Raw genomic sequence first — 17,646 nt, forward strand, 5'->3', positions numbered from 1 at the left:
CAGAGTAAAACACACTCTAATAGTCACAACCCGGAAAAGGAAAGTAATTAAATATCACAAGTCCCAAACACTCTCCCTGACCTGAGCATGATGACACCTTTGCTTCCTGAATAGATGTTATCTTATTTTACTTTCGTAATGACCCTGACAAAAGAGCATCACCCTTACAAGCCATCATTTTATAAAGAGAGGGAAGCCAGAGGCACAGAGCCTGGGACCAGCAGCAGCTGCACCGGAGCTCACATCTCGGATTTCTTACCCTGACCTGAAAGCTACAGGGCTTGCTCACAGGACTTCTATTAAGGCTCGTCCTGTGTACCTTAAACAGAATCACGTGTGATGCGTGCATGCATAGCGTAGTTACATGACACGGCAGTAGCCAGCTGAGGCTTTGGTGCAGACGGCCACAGTGGTCTCTCCTCTCTCAGACTGCTGAGCTGCCTTCCTTCCAAGTCATAGGTGAGGGTCCGCTCTCATTTGTAGTAAATAAAAAGGCTCAAAAACACTCAGACAACAAAATGAGAACAGGTACAGTGGCTCTGTGGTGAAAGCCATGGGGGTTCTCAGCCATTCAAACGTAGTACATGAGGCATAAGTTCGGCTCTAGGGATCAGTTCTGTCCCAAGCAGTGGCTTGCTATTTCACACACAAATTGACTAGGGCTTGCTCGCTCTCCTCACCTGATTCTCTGCTGTATGTGTGTGTGGTGTATGTGTATCTGCACCGTGTCTGCCTGCGCATTCCCCACCATGACAATAATGGATTAAACCTTTAAAACTGTAAGCCAGCCCCAGTGAAATGTTTTCCTTTATAAAAGTTGCTGTGGTCATGTCTCTTCACAGCAACAAAACTCGAACTAGGACAGCATGGGTAAAGCGTGACAAACAGTTTTGATGTCTTGTCCAGGGATTCCGTCCAACTTTTGAAAGTCATTCTGGTGTTCTAAGAGCAGAGACCACATTTACTCCTCCAGAGCACACATGGCAGTCCCTCCAGCTCCTAGATAGATTTTACAGCCCAAATTAGCTCAAAATGCTTCACACCTAATGGCAGTTGTAGCTACTGACTCCTGGCTGCACTGTGATTCAGTAGAAATGGAAGCAGAAAGAAGATTCTAATTCAACATTAAATTCAATACTCTCTAGTGAAAGATGCCTAAAATTTGCTATAACAGGAGAGAGAAATCTTGGGTGAGATACTATGTAAATCTTTGTTTAAAGTTAATGCTTAAAAACGACTAAGCAGGTATAAACATATATCGAAAAGACAGAGAACCCAAAGAATTTGTGACTAGTTTTGTGTTTCTTTTTTAATTGAAACAGGCAATCTTCCTTAGCCTCCTGAGTGCAGGGATTATGGATGTGCCCAGCTTTAACATTGTTTGTTTGGGTTTGTGGATTTTACTAACTCATTATTATTATTAGTGTGTGTGTGTGTGTGTGTGTGTGTGTGGTGTGAGGTGTGTGGTGTAGTGTGTTTGTATGTGTATGATGTTTGTGTGGTGTGTTTGTGCATGTGTGGTGTGTGTAGTATATGTGTGTGTGTGTGTGTGTGTGTGTGTGTGTGGTGTATGTGTATGTGGTGTTTGTGTGTGGATGGTGGTGGTATATGTGTGTATGGTGTTTGTGTTTGTATGCGTGTGATATGGTATATGTGTATATGGTGTATATGTTTGTATGTGTGTGGTGTGGTGTACATACAACACTCATGCCAAGGCCCATAAGCCAAGGTCAGAGAAGAACTTCCAGGAGTCAGCTCTTTTTCCACCAGGCTCCAGGTCTAGGACTGTGTTGTCCAGCTTTCGAGGCAAGCTCTTCAACCGGCTGCCAGCCCAACACTATTTTTTCAAAAAGCTGTCACCACCCTCCCATTTCCCCAGGACTGTCAACAGATCTTCATGGACTACAGGAAGTAAAGCTAACAAAGTATTTGATGAGCACTAATGAGGAGTGAAGCTCATCACTTCTGCTAAGTCACAAGGGCAATGGAGAAGACAGATGGAAGCTAAATTCCAGAGTCCCGGCACTGAATAAGATAGACAACCTACAGCTTCACCCTTTTAAAATTGCTAAAATGTAAAATAATAATGTTCCCCAAATACTACCTTCCTCTCTTTCTCCTGATTGAATCAGTCAGCTAGCTGGTGGTGGCACATGTTTTTGATCCCAGCACTCAGGAAGCAGAGGCAGGTGGGTCTCTGAGTTTGAGGCCAGCCTGGTCTACAGAGTGAGTTCCAGGACAGCCAGAGCTATACAGAGTAACTCTGTCTCGGAAAAAAAAAAAGAAAAAAAAGAAAAACAAACAAACAAACAAACAAAAAAAAAAAAACAGCAAAAAGTCAGTCCACTACAATAATCAACCCCCAACAAGTGGTGAATGAGAGGAATGAGGGAAAGGTTGAGATAAAGGTCCCTTAAGCTAGTCAAAAGGCATGGCCTTTTGTAGGAAAGATTCCATCCTTTCTCCTACCATAGTCACTGGGCTCCTTGTACCTGACTGATGGTCTACCTACCCTTTAGGACACCGTGCTGAGTCCCTGTATGCTTTCAGGGTAAGGTGAACTGTCCCGTCTGAATTAAGTGCCACCTCCTAACAAGATCCTGCCCTCATAGCCAAATGCCTGCTAAGCAATCTCTCAAACACCCCTAAGTTCTCAGGACTACAGAAATGTCTGATCCACACTCCAGCTTCAATTCTGCTCCTCACCCCATGCCATTGTCTCAAACGGGGTGGGGGTGGGGTAATTTCCTGTCATCTTCTTTATCATCTTCCCCTGTATCCTTCCTCGGTAATCTAGCAAGTCCCTCAATTCCATCTGGACAATAAGATCATGCCTGATATATAACAAGCCTTCAAGTGAGGTTTGTTAAATCCATGAGAAACTGCCTCTCGGGCCTCAGTGGAAAGCTGAGGTGCTGTGCTTGCTTTGGCAACATGTATACTATGGAAGGATAGAGAGATGATTACTATGCTGACACTGGCTCAGAGGACAGGGGTCAGGGAGCCTGACAACCTGAACCAATTCCCAGAACCCACATGGTAGTGTGGGGCAGGAGGACTTGACTCTCACAAGCTATGCTCTGACCTCCACGCGTCATCATGGCACATGTACACTCACATACATGAGTGCATCCACATTTGCCTGTACACAAACACACACTAAGGATTGTTCATTTGTTTGTTCTTAAGCAGCTAACACTCTCACTTGAGACACAGCTCTACAAGCCAGTGAACTGAACCCTGAGCAGCGGTCTGGAAACAAACTGTGGTTTGATCTAGCAAGATAAGCAGAGGGGAAACAATGTAAAAACTTCCTTTGAACAAACACAATGGCCATTGACCCTAAAAGGAAACAACTGCTCTTGCTTTACCTGCAATGCAGGTCAGCACCTCCGAGATCCTCAGCAGACACCTCTTCGCCAGTCGCTGCCTTCACCTGCAAGGATAAAAGCCAGGGTGAGCCTGGGTGAGCCTGGTCCACAGACAATACGAACAAGCACATTACTTAAGCTGACCACACCTGCATTCTTCCTTCCACAGAGCTGAAGTCCGCTGTGCTTTCCCCTCCCACCTCCAGGCAAAGCCAGAGATTATCATCCCCAGTCTACAGAAGGGAAACCTAAACCCAGACTCACAGAGAGCTGCCCACAGCTCCTGTACAAACGATGGAGTCGGGGAACTCACCCTCCTCTTCATGATGCTGCTGCCCAGTATACCTTAAAGCCACTGTGTACCGTCACCTCTTACTGTCTGGGATCCCTTTTTCTTTCACCTACCTGGTGAGCTCCCTCTTGGCCCGCAGGAGTCCTCATGGTGATGATACCCTATGGTATTAAACTGTGTAATGCTGGCCTAGCTAAGGGACCAAGAAGAGAAATCTCACTTACACATTTACATGCTACCTCTGGTCTGTATTTCAGCACTCTTCACATATTTCTGTTATTAGCTCTATACTGTGGGTTCCTCGGGAGATTCATTCATCTTCATATATTCAATAACTAGAGCTATAAAATCTAGTTATTTTATCTTTAAAGTGGGGAAAAATTCACCTACATAAGTTACCAAATCTAAGATCTGACAGAATGGAGCCAAGGAAAGGAAGAAAAATCAAGCAATAAATCAAGAATGATTTAACTATAGTCCAAGAAACATGAAAATGAAAGAAAAAGTCATTTAGAATTAAATGTCAACCTCATCTGGTAGAAGCTGTTTGTTGATTCCTACTTACTGAGCTGACTAATCTGTTTCTTGAGATAAAAATAAAAAGATTTTATTAGAATAATGAGAATTAACCTAAGATACAGCCCAGGGAAGCTATTCTTCACTGTATCAAAAGCTCTGTTTTAAATAAAATATCTTTCCACAGAGAGAGGCAATTAAATTTTTCACCTCCAATTATCCCACCCTCAGAAGTTAATTATTGGTTCTCTTTCCAAAAAGAATCAGTACAAAATGGCTTTGAGTCCAGACAATAACTAATTATAAGAAGTGTCTGAATATTAAAGTCATAAAAAGAGATAAACAACAGATATACTATATTTATTCTCAGGAATCTGACTAATTTCCAGTGGGGAAAAATAGGGTTGTCATCAGTTAGTTATTTGTTGAACGCCCACAACATGCTTGATGCTGTGAAAGGTTCAGTGACACAAGTCAGAAACAATTAAAGGGTGCATTCTAGTAAACAGAGCGAGTCGGGGAGGTAAAGGAGCCGGGAGAACAGAAAGTTCCCCCAAACCCTCCTCTTCTTAGTCATTTGCTTCAACCACACTTAGTTACTTCAACAGCCCCTGAACCACACCCTTCCAAGCCTCTCCCTAGCTGCCTACAAACAAGTGTCAGGACGGGATTCTCAGTGCATGGTCCTTCAGCTTCCTCCTCCCCTAAACATTGGTCTCTCATGGACCACTGACAGAAGTTCAGATCTGTAGACCTCCAGGCTGCCATGGCCACTAAGAGAAGTGACATCTGAATCCATGGGTAGACCTCAATGAACCCTTCTAAAACACTGGGTGTTGTACCAGCACTACATGCCATGAATTCTCCCACCAGAAGTTTCCAAACTTTACTCATATCTTTCCTTGCAAAAGCTTGTACTCCTCACCATGCAAAGGTAAATGTTGAGTACACACTTTCCTCTCATGAGCCAAGGAGCGCTATCACAAACAGCATGGGAAATGATAACAGATAAGAAAACTAAACATTTGAAATAACATTGGAGTGTTGACACATTTAAAGTACCAGCTCCTTCTGGTCTACCTCATCTTTTATAACTGTTAGTAGAAATCACTTAGGAGAATACGTACTTTGCATGAAAATGAACTCTTACTAGTAACTGACATGGCTTGGGCCCCACCATTGTAAAACATACATTTCAAAGGCTTTTTTTGAAATCATGAGATTGTACAGCCATCACCACTACCTAATTCCAGAACATTCCATCACTCTCAGAAAAAACTCCATTCAGCAGTGGCCATTCCCCTTTCATCCCTCCCCCTAGATCCTGACAGCCTCTATTCTTTCTATTCCATGAATTTGGTATCCCTTAATATTTACCAAAGTGACATCACAGTTTTGTGTGTGTGTGTCTTACATGTTTCCCATCCATGCTGTGAAGACCTTTCTATGTTTGAATAATGTTTTATTGCTTATATGTTATAGTTGTATAATTCCTTGAACTTTTACTAATTACCAGATATTCTTGGGTTTTTCTGTACATGGTATATTCTATAGTAAGGCACATGATTTCCTGCTTTGAGATCTAGGACCACGTTATGACATTAGCATGTTAACACAACAAATGCATTACTGAGAATCTCTACCATGGAGTTAGCCAAAGGGAAGTGAAGGCCTGTGAGCTATACACAGTTCTCAGGAGGACTCCAGGCTTAGAGTTAATTCTATGTGGCTACCCTACTGAAATCTGTGTGTGTGTGTGTGTGTGTGTGTGTGTGTGTGTGTGTGTGTATACAATGAGTGTACAGGTATGCATGTATGTGTGTGCACATACATATGAGGTCAGAGTTCAAACTCAAGCATCATTGCTTAGGAGACATCCACTTTGGTTTTGGAGACAGGGTCTTTCAGTGGGGCCTAGAGTTCACCAATCAGGTTTAGTCTGGTTGCCAAGGGCCCTGGAATCCTTGGGTCTCTGCCTTTCCAGCACTGGGATTATAAGCATATGCGATATATAATACCACACCACACTTTCTATGTGGGTGTTAGGGATGAAACTCAGGTCCTTGTGCTTGTGTAGCAAGTACCTTACCAATGCAATATTCCCCCAGACCCATAAAATTCTTTTTCTTTTTGATTGATTAGTACTTAATTTTATTTTTTTTACCTTTCTTTTTTATTTTTTTCATATTCTTTCAAATTTATAAAATATTGTAACAATAAAAATGAGTATTATAAAAGTTGTTTGATATAAAACAACAATCAATTTAACAGTCTTATGTAGATGCTTGTCTACAGCAATACTGAAAATACATAACATTTTTCTCAATATAATTTTTAAATAACTTCAAACATATTAATTGTATAGTTTAAAATAATACATCACTATTAGTATTTTTTAAATAAACATAAATAGATAAATAGAATAAATCTTTTTGATTCTTTGTTTCGGTTTTAGTAGAACTTAAAATCTTGGCTCTTACTGTGGTACAAGCCCAAAATAAGAACAATTTTTAGACATTGGATTTCATTGTAATAAGGCTGTACTTCAATGACCCTCACATCACCAAAGGATTTTACCCCCATCGTAGCTAAGCAGAGAGCTGACAGTTCTGCTGTACCAAGGAATGAATTGTAGGCATGACTTTTGGATACAGATTTCCTGCTATGGTCAAAGCTATTTGACTTGAGTGATTGTCATCATTCTCAGCCCACAGAGAACAGGTTACATTCATTTAAGAAATGGTGTGTATATTAAGATGGTCTATCCATGAAGTCATTCACCAACTGTTTCAATGAACAATGGTTCTGCTTGGAGGGTGGCACAGACATGAGGTGAGGGTAAGAATCAGGTTCACTGGCTGTGATGATTTTGAAAAGCATTCATCTCAGAGAAAGAGTAACTTATAAAGTCATCTTCTTCAAACTTGATACAATAGTTACAAACGTCAAGCAAAACATTCAGTCTCATTCTTTGTTATTCTCTTACAAGCCACCTCCCAAGTTAATCGTCTATGTTTCTTTTGGCTATATAAACTTTTGAAATTTGTAAGCTGTTCTGAAAACCATAGGATAATGTAAAAACATCAAATAAACAATCTTACTAATAGAGAGGCTGAGATAGGAGAAACCTGATTTCAAGACCATTATGTGGAACCAAAGAAAACATTGTCATGTACAAACAAGCAGAAAGTGTATATGAAATGTGCAATATTGGACCTATTTCTCCAATTATCAAATTAGAGAGACCACTGGATGACAGCCAACAAATTTCTAATTCCTCATATTTTTGGATTTTAATCGATTAGGATATATTGGTAATATTAATTTCATATTAAGATATTAAGAAAAAGTAATTGTTATTCCTGTTTTTGTTGTTAGAGGTGGAGTTAGGTTTGTGTGGGTCTGTGGAAAGATTACTTTCTTCTTTCTTCTAACGTGTAGTTTTGCTCCTTATGTTGGTATTTTCCATCTATTTTCCTTTGTAGGGCTGGATTTGTGGAAAGATATTGTGTAAATTTGGTATTGTCATGGAATATCTTGCTAATACTATACACTAAAAAATACTATCACTGAACAATGAATATGTGCTGAAATATTGACAAAAACAGCTAGCAATTCAGATTATGCTGGGCTGTAGCTTGGTGATAGAACATGTACTTAGCATGTGTCAATATTAGTCATACACACATACACACACCCACACAAAAAAAGGTGGGGAGGAGAGGAGGGAGGGAAGAATATGAATGAATATGAATTCAAAGTAGTTTAAAGTCTTATTAGACTAGTCTTGAATTATGTATTTCAAGGAATCCTTCTGCCTCCATCTTTTAAGCGCTTGGATTATATACATATGCCACCAGACGGAGACGTCTATGGTAATTGAGTTTTGCTGGGTATAGTAGCCTGGGCTGGCATTTGTGTTCTCTTAGGGTCTGTATGACATCTGCCCAGGATCTTCTAGCTTTCATAGTCTCTGGTGAGAAGTCTGGTGTAATTCTGATAGGCCTGCCTTTTTATGATATTTGTTTGACCTTTATCCCTTACTGTTTTTAAAATTCTTTGAGTAGTGCATTTGGAGTTTTTATTATTATGTGACGGGAGGAATTTTTTTTCTGGTCCAGTCTATTTGGAGTTCTGTAGGCTTCTTGTATGTTCATGGGTATCTCTTTCTTTAGGTTAGAGAAGTTTTCTTCTATAATTTTGTTGAAGATATTTACTGGCCTATTACCTTGGAAGTCTTCACTCTCTTCTGTACCTATTATCCTTAGGTTTGGTCTTCTCATTGTGTCCTGGATTTTCCAGATATTTTAGGTTAGGATCTTTTTGATTTTTGCATTTTCTTTGACTGTTGTGTCAATGTTTTCTATGGTGTCTTCCATACCTGAGATTCTCCCTTCTATCTCTTGTTGGTGATGCTTGCAACTATGACTCCTGATCTCTTTCCTAGGTTTTCTAACTCCAGGGTTGTTTCCCTTTGTGATTTCTTTATTGTTTCTAGTTCCATTTTTAGATCTTGGATTGTTTTGTACATTTCCTTCACCTGTTTGATTGTGTTTTCCTGTAATTCTTTAAGAGATTTTGTGTTTCCTCTTTAAGGGCTTCTAGCCTGTATTTCTTTGAAGAAGTTATTTATGTCCTTCTTAAAGTCCTGTATCATCATCATGAGAAGTGATTTTAGATCTGAATCTTGCTTTTCCAGTGTGATGGTGTGTCCAGGACTTGCTATGGTGGGAGAATTGGGTTCTGATGATGACAAGTAACCTTGGTTACTATTGCTTATGTTCTTACGCCTCCCTCTGGCCATTTCGTTATCTCTAGTGCTACTTGTCCTGGCTAAATCTGACTGGGGCCTAGCCTATCTGTGATCCTGGTTGTGTCAGAACTCCTCAGAGTCAAGCTGTCTCTGTCATCCTGTGATTCTGGGATCCTGTGATCCTGGGCCCATTAGAGGGCCTGGGAATGGAGCTTTCTCTGGGTGTTGTGGAACTGGCTGCAAAATTTGCACCCAAGGTCTGCTCAGAGCACCAGCCCAGACAGACTGGAAGGAACCCGTGCCACTGGTCTGGTGGAGTTCCTGCGTGCCTGGGTCCCACTGGTCTCAATTACTCCCGGTGTTGGGATAGATGTTATGTCCTCCTCACCTCTGATTCTCTGATCCTGGGCTTGTTAGAGCACCTGGGAGTGGAGCATCTTCTAGGTGTTGTGAGACTGGCTCTGATCCTCTAATCCTGGGCTTGTTAGAGAGCCTGGGAATTGTGTTGTGCAGAATTGTTCCCAAGGTCTCCATAAAATTATTAATCTTTGAACCAGGACTGGTGGCATATGTATGTAATCCAAGTGCTTAAAAGATGGAGGCAGAAGGATTCCTTGAAATACATAATTCAAGACTAGTCTAATAAGACTTTAAACTACTTTGAATTCATATTCATTCATATTCTTCCCTCCCTCTCTCCTCCCCACCTTTTTTTGTGTGGGTGTGTGTATGTGTGTATGACTAATATTGACACATGCTAAGTACATGTTCTATCACCAAGCTAAAGCCCAGCATAATCTGAATTGCTAGCTGTTTTTGTCAATATTTCAGCACATATTCATTGTTCAGTGATAGTATTTTTTAGTGTATAGTATTAGCAAGTTAGCAATAGTATTAGCAAGTGTATCCTGTACTAGGATCCTATTCACTCCTCACTACCCTCTCCTGACCCTCTCCTTCCTCATTCTCTTCCTCTTCTCAAATACCCTATTCTCCATCTTCTAGCTTTCATGGCATACACATTTCAGTTTGATGAAGGTGCTAGGGAACTGAGTTCAGGTTCCCAGGCTTGTATAGCAAGCTATTTATCTACTGGGCCATCTCCCTCACCCTGCTGAATAAAACTCTGCTACACACACACACACACACACACACACACACACACACACACACACAATCACATTTTCTTTATCTATTTTTCTAGAGATGGACATATAGGCTGATTCCATAACTCAACTATTGTGAACACTGCTATAATAAACATGATGTCTCAGTAGGTATCCTGTAGCATGCTTGCTTAGATTCCTTTAACTACATTCTTAGCAGCAGTAGAGCTGGACCAGTCTGAGTCAGTGTCTATCTAGTCCATATAGGCCACAAACTCAACATCCTCCTGCTTCTGCATCCCCAGTGTTAGAACTGCTAGAGCATTATCACCATAACTGGCTGAATTCCTAATCTCTGAAATGCTCTATCTTTGAAGATGAGCTTTTAAAATGATATTTAAGGGAAGCATGGATCACATCCTTAGGGCTTTGGCACCTCAGCCATTTCCTGGTCTGTCTCCTACAAACCCCTAGTCTTCCACCAATATGTGTATGACCCAGGCCTTTCCTAGCACCTCCTACCCAGCCCTACCTAGCAACTGTTATTACACATGCCCCCAGTGGGAACATCGCTAGCACAGAGAGGGTTTCCAATGGGGTGGAACAAAGAAAGACTGGCCCTGTCTTGGGGTAGCATTGTGAGGCATGTGCCCCAGCTGAGGATGCAGGGAAGCAGGGGCTGGAGACTGGCCTTCTGTCCTTCCAGATTTTGGTGCCAAGCACACCCTGGCATAAAAGATATGTACTTGTAGGAATTCTATGTTTGCTGTGGAGCCACTACATCTGGCTTGGTTTTGCTTTTTGTCTTTTGAAACAAGGCTGTCCTTGCTCTGTAGCTGAGAATGACCCTGACCTTCTGACCCTCCTACCTCTACTTTCTAAATACTAGGAGTATGGTTGTGTGCCATGACATCCAGCTTAAAACACATTCTAGAATGAATCAGGCATGTAATAGTCTCAAACAAACAAAACTGTTTCTCACACCATGTTTCCACTTTACATTTATGATCTTTTCCAGAGCTTCATTATGTCCATGGAGGTGCACAGTCGCACACTATATAACCCAGAGAAGTCAAACTCTTAAGAGTCAAAAAAGAGAAGGGTGAGGCAAGATATGGCACATGTTAATCCAAGCAGGAACAGATTGATCTCTGTGAGTTCAAGGCCTGCCTGGTCTACATAGTGAGAAGGTTATACATTGTGTCCCTATCTCAAAGAGAAAGGGGTGGGATGGGGACATTAGGGAGCATTTAATGGGTTTGTGTTACAGTAAAAAAACCTTCTAGAGCTAGACATGGCAACAGTTGTATGATAAAGTAAATATGCTTAATGCAACTGAAGCAAACAATTAAGATTTATGACAGTGAATTTATGTATTACATTATACTTAGCATATCTCTAAATCATAGAATAGTTTATGTGTTGTATATTTAACTTCAATAAATCAATAATCCATCAACCAAGAGTCTTATATTCTTACCAACGGTGGTCCAGCCAAGAAGATGGTACCCTGCTTCTGTACAATGATGTTTTCATCAGCCATTGCAGGCACATAGGCACCTCCTGCCGTACAGGAGCCCATGACCACAGCTATCTGCAAGAGAGACACAGACAAGCCATGAGAGGAGACTCTAACAGTACGGCGTGGCATTGGCAGAGCATCCCTCCAAACACTGCAGTGCCTAGGTGCTACTAATAGCTGATCCCTGGACTTCATTTTAGAAATGGAGTCCTGAGATGGTTCTTGTTATAGCCTAGGCTAGCCTAGAACTCACAATTCGCTCATCTTCTGAACAATGAGACTCCAGGCACACATCACTCACCCCCGACCTCCAACTAAGATAATATCTTTTTTGTTGTTGTTTTAATTTATGTGTATATACATAGATATGTGTGTGTGTCTGTCTGTCTGTATGTATGTATGTATGTGTGTGCCCAAAGTGTGTGAGCAGGTACCAGAAGAGACCAGAAGAGGGTATCTAATCCGATTCCCTGGAGTTACAAGTTTGTGAGCACCCTGGTGTGAGTACTAGAAACTCAGGTCCTCTGGAAGAACAGCAAGTACTATTAACTACTGATCTATCTCTCCAGCTTCCCAGAATAGTGTTTAGACCTCGTGCACAAACCCATCTTAAGAGTTTATGTCACATTCTTACAAAACATACAGATGACCAGCCTATCATCTATCAGTGTTCTATCAGTAGAACACTGGCCTGATAAAGCACTAGTCTGACCAGCTGACGGAGAAAAGAAACCTATCACACACCATGTCAATAAAACTGCCTCAGAGGGAACTAATAATAGTGTACCTAGATAATTACTGAGCTCACGGGAACATTGAATAACGTTTTGAATGAATATTATTAATATTTTGTGCTAGCACAAATATGGTATCTTTTAAATATAAAACTAATATTAACATTTATATTTTAAAAGTCCACTCAAATGGCTGAGGAGATGGCTCAGGTGGCAAAGTGATTCCAATACCCATGTAAATAAGTTGAGCATGGTATCCCAGAATCCCAGTGCAAAAGAGGCAGAGAAAGCCGGATCTCTGGTCTTCACTGCCCCACTGGCCAAGTCAAATTGGTGAATTCAATGAAAGTGAAAAAAAAAGGGATTAGGGAGATGGTCCCCTGTGTCAAAGTGCTTTCTGCTCAACCTGAGCAGTAATTGTCCAAATTCCCAGCACTGGTGGAAAAAGCCAGCATAGAAGAGTGGATCACAAAAACATGCTGGCCAGATAGCCTAGCTGAAATGGTGAGTTTGTGAGCTTCCCACTTAATAAGTGAGAGATTCTGTCTTGAGGCCATAAGTCAAGGAAGTAACAGAAAATGACCTCATGTTCTGCTCTACCCTCTGCATGTGCAAGCCTGATCAGACAGATACACATATATGTATATGCCTCCCACAAGTAAGTAAGTAAGTAAATAAGGTGGAGAGCAACCCAGTATTGACTTCAGGCCTCCACACATACAAGCACACATGTGCATGTGAGTGGCACACCCCCACATACAACACATAAACATGTGTACAGACACAAACACACTGCTGCTCAGAAAACAATGTTGGGCTGGCAAGATGGCTCAATGGGTAAAGGCACTTGCCACCAAGCCTGATGACCTAAGTTCAATTCCTAGAACCCATGGTAGAAGCAGAGAACCAACTCCCAAATGTTGCCTACTGGGTCTGGATCAGTGGTTAGGAGCACTTGCTTTTCTTGCAGAGGACCATATTTGGTTCCCAGAACCCATAAGGCAGCTCATGACTGTCTGTAAATCCAGTTCTCAGGGATCCAACAACCTCTTCTGACCTCTATGGACAGTAGGCATGTACATGGTACACATACATACATACAGGCAAAACACTTATACACATAAAATTTTAAAATATATTTTAAAATGTTATCTGACTTCCACATGCATATAGTGGCCTGCACATGCACACACACACACACACACACACACACACACACACACTAATAATAAATTAGTATACTTAAGTGACCACAAAAATTCCACCAGAGAACTCTCCTAAGCCTGATAAACAACTTCAGCAAAGTAGCTAGATATAAAATTAACTCAAACAAATCAGTGGCCTTCCACTACACAAAGGATAAACAGGTTGAGAAAGAAATTAGGGAAATAACACTCTTCACAATAGTCACAAGTAATATAAAATACCTTGGTGTGACTCTAACCAAGCGAGTGAAAGATCTGTATGACAAGAACTTAAGTCTCTGAAGAAAGAAATCGAAGAAGATCTCAGAAGATGGAAAGATCTCCCATGCTCATGGATTGGCAGGATTAATATAGTAAAAATGTCCATCTTACCAAAGGCAATCTACAGATTCAAGGCAATCCCCATCAAAATTCTAACTCAATTCTTTATAGAGTTAGAAAGAGCAATTTGCAAATTAATTTGGAATAACAAAAAACCTAGGATAGTGAAAACTATTCTCAACAATAAAAGAACTTCTGGTGGAATCACTATCCCGGACCTTAAGCTGTACTACAGAGCAACTGTGATAAAAACTACATGGTATTGATACAGTGACAGGCAGGTGGATCAATGGAATAGAATTGAAGACCCAGAAATGAACCCACACACCTATGGTCACTTGATCTTTGACAAAGGAACTAAAACCACCCAGTGGAAAAAAGTCAGCATTTTAACAATGGTGCTGGCTCAACTGGCGGTTAGCATGTAGAAGAATGCACATCGATCTATTCTTATCTCCTTGTACGAGAGTCAAGTCCAAGTGGACTTGACCTCCACATAAAACCAGATACACTGAAACTAATAGAAAGAAAGTGGGGCCGGGCGGTGGTGGCGCACGCCTATAATCCCAGCACTTGGGGAGGGAGAGGCAGGCGGATTTCTGAGTTCGAGGCCAGCCTGGTCTACAGAGTGAGTTCCAGGACAGCCAGGGCTACACAGAGAAACCCTGTCTCAGAAAGTGGGGAAGAGTCTTGAGCACAGGGACACAAGGACCAATAGCTTCTGCTCTAAGATCAAGAATTGAGAAATGGTTTCTCATATTGCAAAGCTTCTGTAAGGCTAAGGACATTGTCAATAGAACAAATAGGCAACCAAAAGATTGGGAAAAGATCTTTACCAATCCTACATCCAATAGAGGGCTAATATCCAATATATACAAAGAACTCAAGAAGTTAGACTCCAGAGAACCAAATAACCTTGTTTAAAAAAATGGGGTACAGAGCTAAACAAAGAATTCTCAACTGAGGAATACCGAATGGCTGAGAAGCACCTAAAGAAATGTTCAACATCCTTAGTCATCAGGGAAATGCAAATCAAAACAACCCTGAGATTTCACCTCACACCAGTCAGAATGGCTAAGATCAAAAACTCAGGTGACAGCAGATGCTGGTGAGGTTGTGGAGAAAGAGGAACATTACTGCATTGCTGGTGGGATTGCAAGCTGGTACAACCACTCTGGAAATCAGTTTGGCGGTTCCTCAGGAAATTGGACATAGTACTACTGGAGAACTACTCCTGGGCATATACCTAGAAGATGCTCCAACATGTAATAAGGATACATGTTCTACCATGTTCATAGCAACCTTATTTATAATAGCCAGAAGCTGGAAAGAACCCGGATGTCCCTCAACAGAGGAGGATACAGAAAATGTGGTACACAATGGAGTATTACTCAGCTATTAAAAACAAAGAATTTATGAAATTCTTAGGCAAATGGATGGATCTAGAGAATATCATCCTGAGTGAGGTAACCCAACCACAAAAGAACATGATGTGCAGTTTCTGATAAGTGGATATTAGCCCAGAAGCTCGGAATATCCAAGATACAATCCACAAACTACATGAAACTCAAGAAGAAGGTAGACCAAAGTGTAGATACTTCATTCCTTCTTAGAAGGGGGAACAAAATACCCATGGAAGGAGTTATAGAGACAAAATGTGGAGCAGAGACTGAAGGAATGACAATCCAGAGACTGCTCCACCTGGGGATCCATCCCAAATACAATTACCAAACCCAGATACTATTGTGGATGCCAGCAAGTGGTGGCTGACAGGAGCCTGATATAGCTGTCTGCTGAGAGGCTTTGCCAGTGCCTGACAAATACAAAAGTAGAGGCTCAAAGCCATCCATTGAACTGAGCACAGGGTCCCCAATGAAGGAGCTAGAGAAAGGACCCAAGGAGCTAAAGGGGTTTGCAGCACCATAGGAGGAACAACAATATGAACTAATTAGTACCCCCAGAGCTCCCAGGGACTAAACCTCCAACCAAAGAGTACACATGGTGGGACTCATGGCTCCAGCTGCATATGTAGCAGAGGATGGCCTAGTCGGTCATCAATGGGAGGTGAGGCTCTTGGTCCTGTGAAGACTTTATGCCCCAGTCTAGGGGAATGCCAGAGCCAGGAAGCAGGAGAGGGTAGGTTGGTGAGCAGGGGTATTTCGGAGGGGAAACTAAGAAAGGGGAGAATATTTGAAATGTAAATAAAGAAAATATTTAATTTAAAAAAAAGGAAGAAGAAATTAAAGAAGGGCTGGAGAGACGGCTCAGTGTTTAAGAGCACTGACTGCTCTTCCAAAGGTCCTGAGCTCAAATCCCAGCAACCACATGATGGCTCACAACCATCAGTAATGAGATCTGATCCCCTCTTCTAGCTATGGTGTACTTACATATAATAATAAATAAATCTTTAAAAACAAAATCAAAAAACAAAACAAAACAAAAAACTTCGAGGCTATTGATTGTGCTCTAGACTGATATGAGTAGGTAAACAGTCACAATGCCTTAAAAAAAAAAAAGAAATTAAAGAAGGAAATGAATTATTAAAGCTGGATGATGCATTCAAAGAGTTAACAATAATGTTTACTCTCAGGTGTTCAAAAGCTTTCCAGTTTAGAAAAAGCTTAAGAAAATCCTTGCTCAAAGATTAGTATGGCAGAAAGAATAATACATAAGAGTTTGGCTAAATACCCCTCAACAGGAATAAAAATATCACCAAATAAAAATAAGTATAGAGTGGATTTTTTTTTAAAAAAGCATCACATGAAAACAGTTTTTGTTTCTAATCCCAATATTCTATCAAGTTGCCTTATATTCACACAAGAATCTGCTTTGATCAACAGCATGCCACACCAATATTAGCTCAAATGAAGTGTACTGTAAGTTAGCAAATTTCCAACAACACAGCCAGCACACAAAGGCTCTCCCCTTAACTACATGCTTTGTGTTTGTTATTAAACTGTTGGCATTTCATTGTTAACATAATACAGCAGGTGGTTTCCTCTTCTCTTTGGTACATCAAACACCCAGAACTGTGCTTTCAAGACACCTACAGCTGTAAAAATCCCTCTCATGCACACAAGGCAGCAACAGTCACTGTGGCCAAGCTTACAGTGGCAGACAGACATGAGCAGCCCACCATGTCTCAGGAGGGAGTGAACTGTGGATGAGTTGTTTATATTTAAGTATGCTCCTTTAAAGTGAGGCAAAATAACAAAATAGAATGCCAATGCAATACATCTGTGTGGTGTGCCCAAGTGTTTTATCTCTGCATTTTATGAATATCTGAAGTATTCTGAGCCTTTTGCAACATACTAAGGCAGTGATTTTCAACCTGTGGGTTGCAATCTCTTTTAGGGTGGAACATCCTTTTCTCAGGGGTTGGTCACCTAAGACTATCAGAAAACAGAGATATTTACATATGGTTCCCAGCAGTAGCAAAATGACAGTAATGAAGTAGCAACAGAAATATGGTTGGAGGTCACCATAACAGGAGAAACTGTATTAAAGAGTTGCATGCAGCTTTAGGAAGGCCGAGAGTCACTGGGCCAAGGGAACAAAGGACAGTTTAACCTCAGTACCCTGGACCTCCACAATACTGGGTTCAGCTCACATTATCTTAGTGATCCAGATGGAAAAGGCTCAAGGAACTTACAGCAGAGTTGCAGTGATGTAAGATTCTAAAAGAGAACAGTTTTCAAAAATAAGACCTAAAAAAATCCAGCAGGCAGAGCAGAGTTCCAGGAAGACAACTAGAGAGCAAAGGAGAGGAAAGAGGAACAGCTGTCAGCAAGTACCAGAGAGAGGATGAGGAAGACACTGGGAAGGA

The 17,646-nt window shown here is 41.1% G+C and overlaps 1 protein-coding gene across 1 annotated transcript in view; it reads right to left on the reverse strand.

The window, feature by feature from the left end:
- The window catches only part of Mccc2 (methylcrotonoyl-CoA carboxylase 2), a 78,488-nt gene that overhangs the window by 19,433 nt on the left and 41,409 nt on the right, over positions 1-17,646 (reverse strand). Inside the window, exons 7-8 of the mRNA XM_031360083.1 lie at positions 11,519-11,632; positions 3,372-3,436 (exon numbers count right to left, since the gene is read on the reverse strand). Coding sequence (XP_031215943.1) covers positions 3,372-3,436; positions 11,519-11,632 — 179 coding nt within the window. The remainder of the gene's footprint in view (positions 1-3,371; positions 3,437-11,518; positions 11,633-17,646) is intronic.

The sequence above is a fragment of the Mastomys coucha genome, unplaced genomic scaffold (assembly GCF_008632895.1).
Source record: "Mastomys coucha isolate ucsf_1 unplaced genomic scaffold, UCSF_Mcou_1 pScaffold8, whole genome shotgun sequence".
Lineage (NCBI taxonomy): Eukaryota > Metazoa > Chordata > Mammalia > Rodentia > Muridae > Mastomys > Mastomys coucha.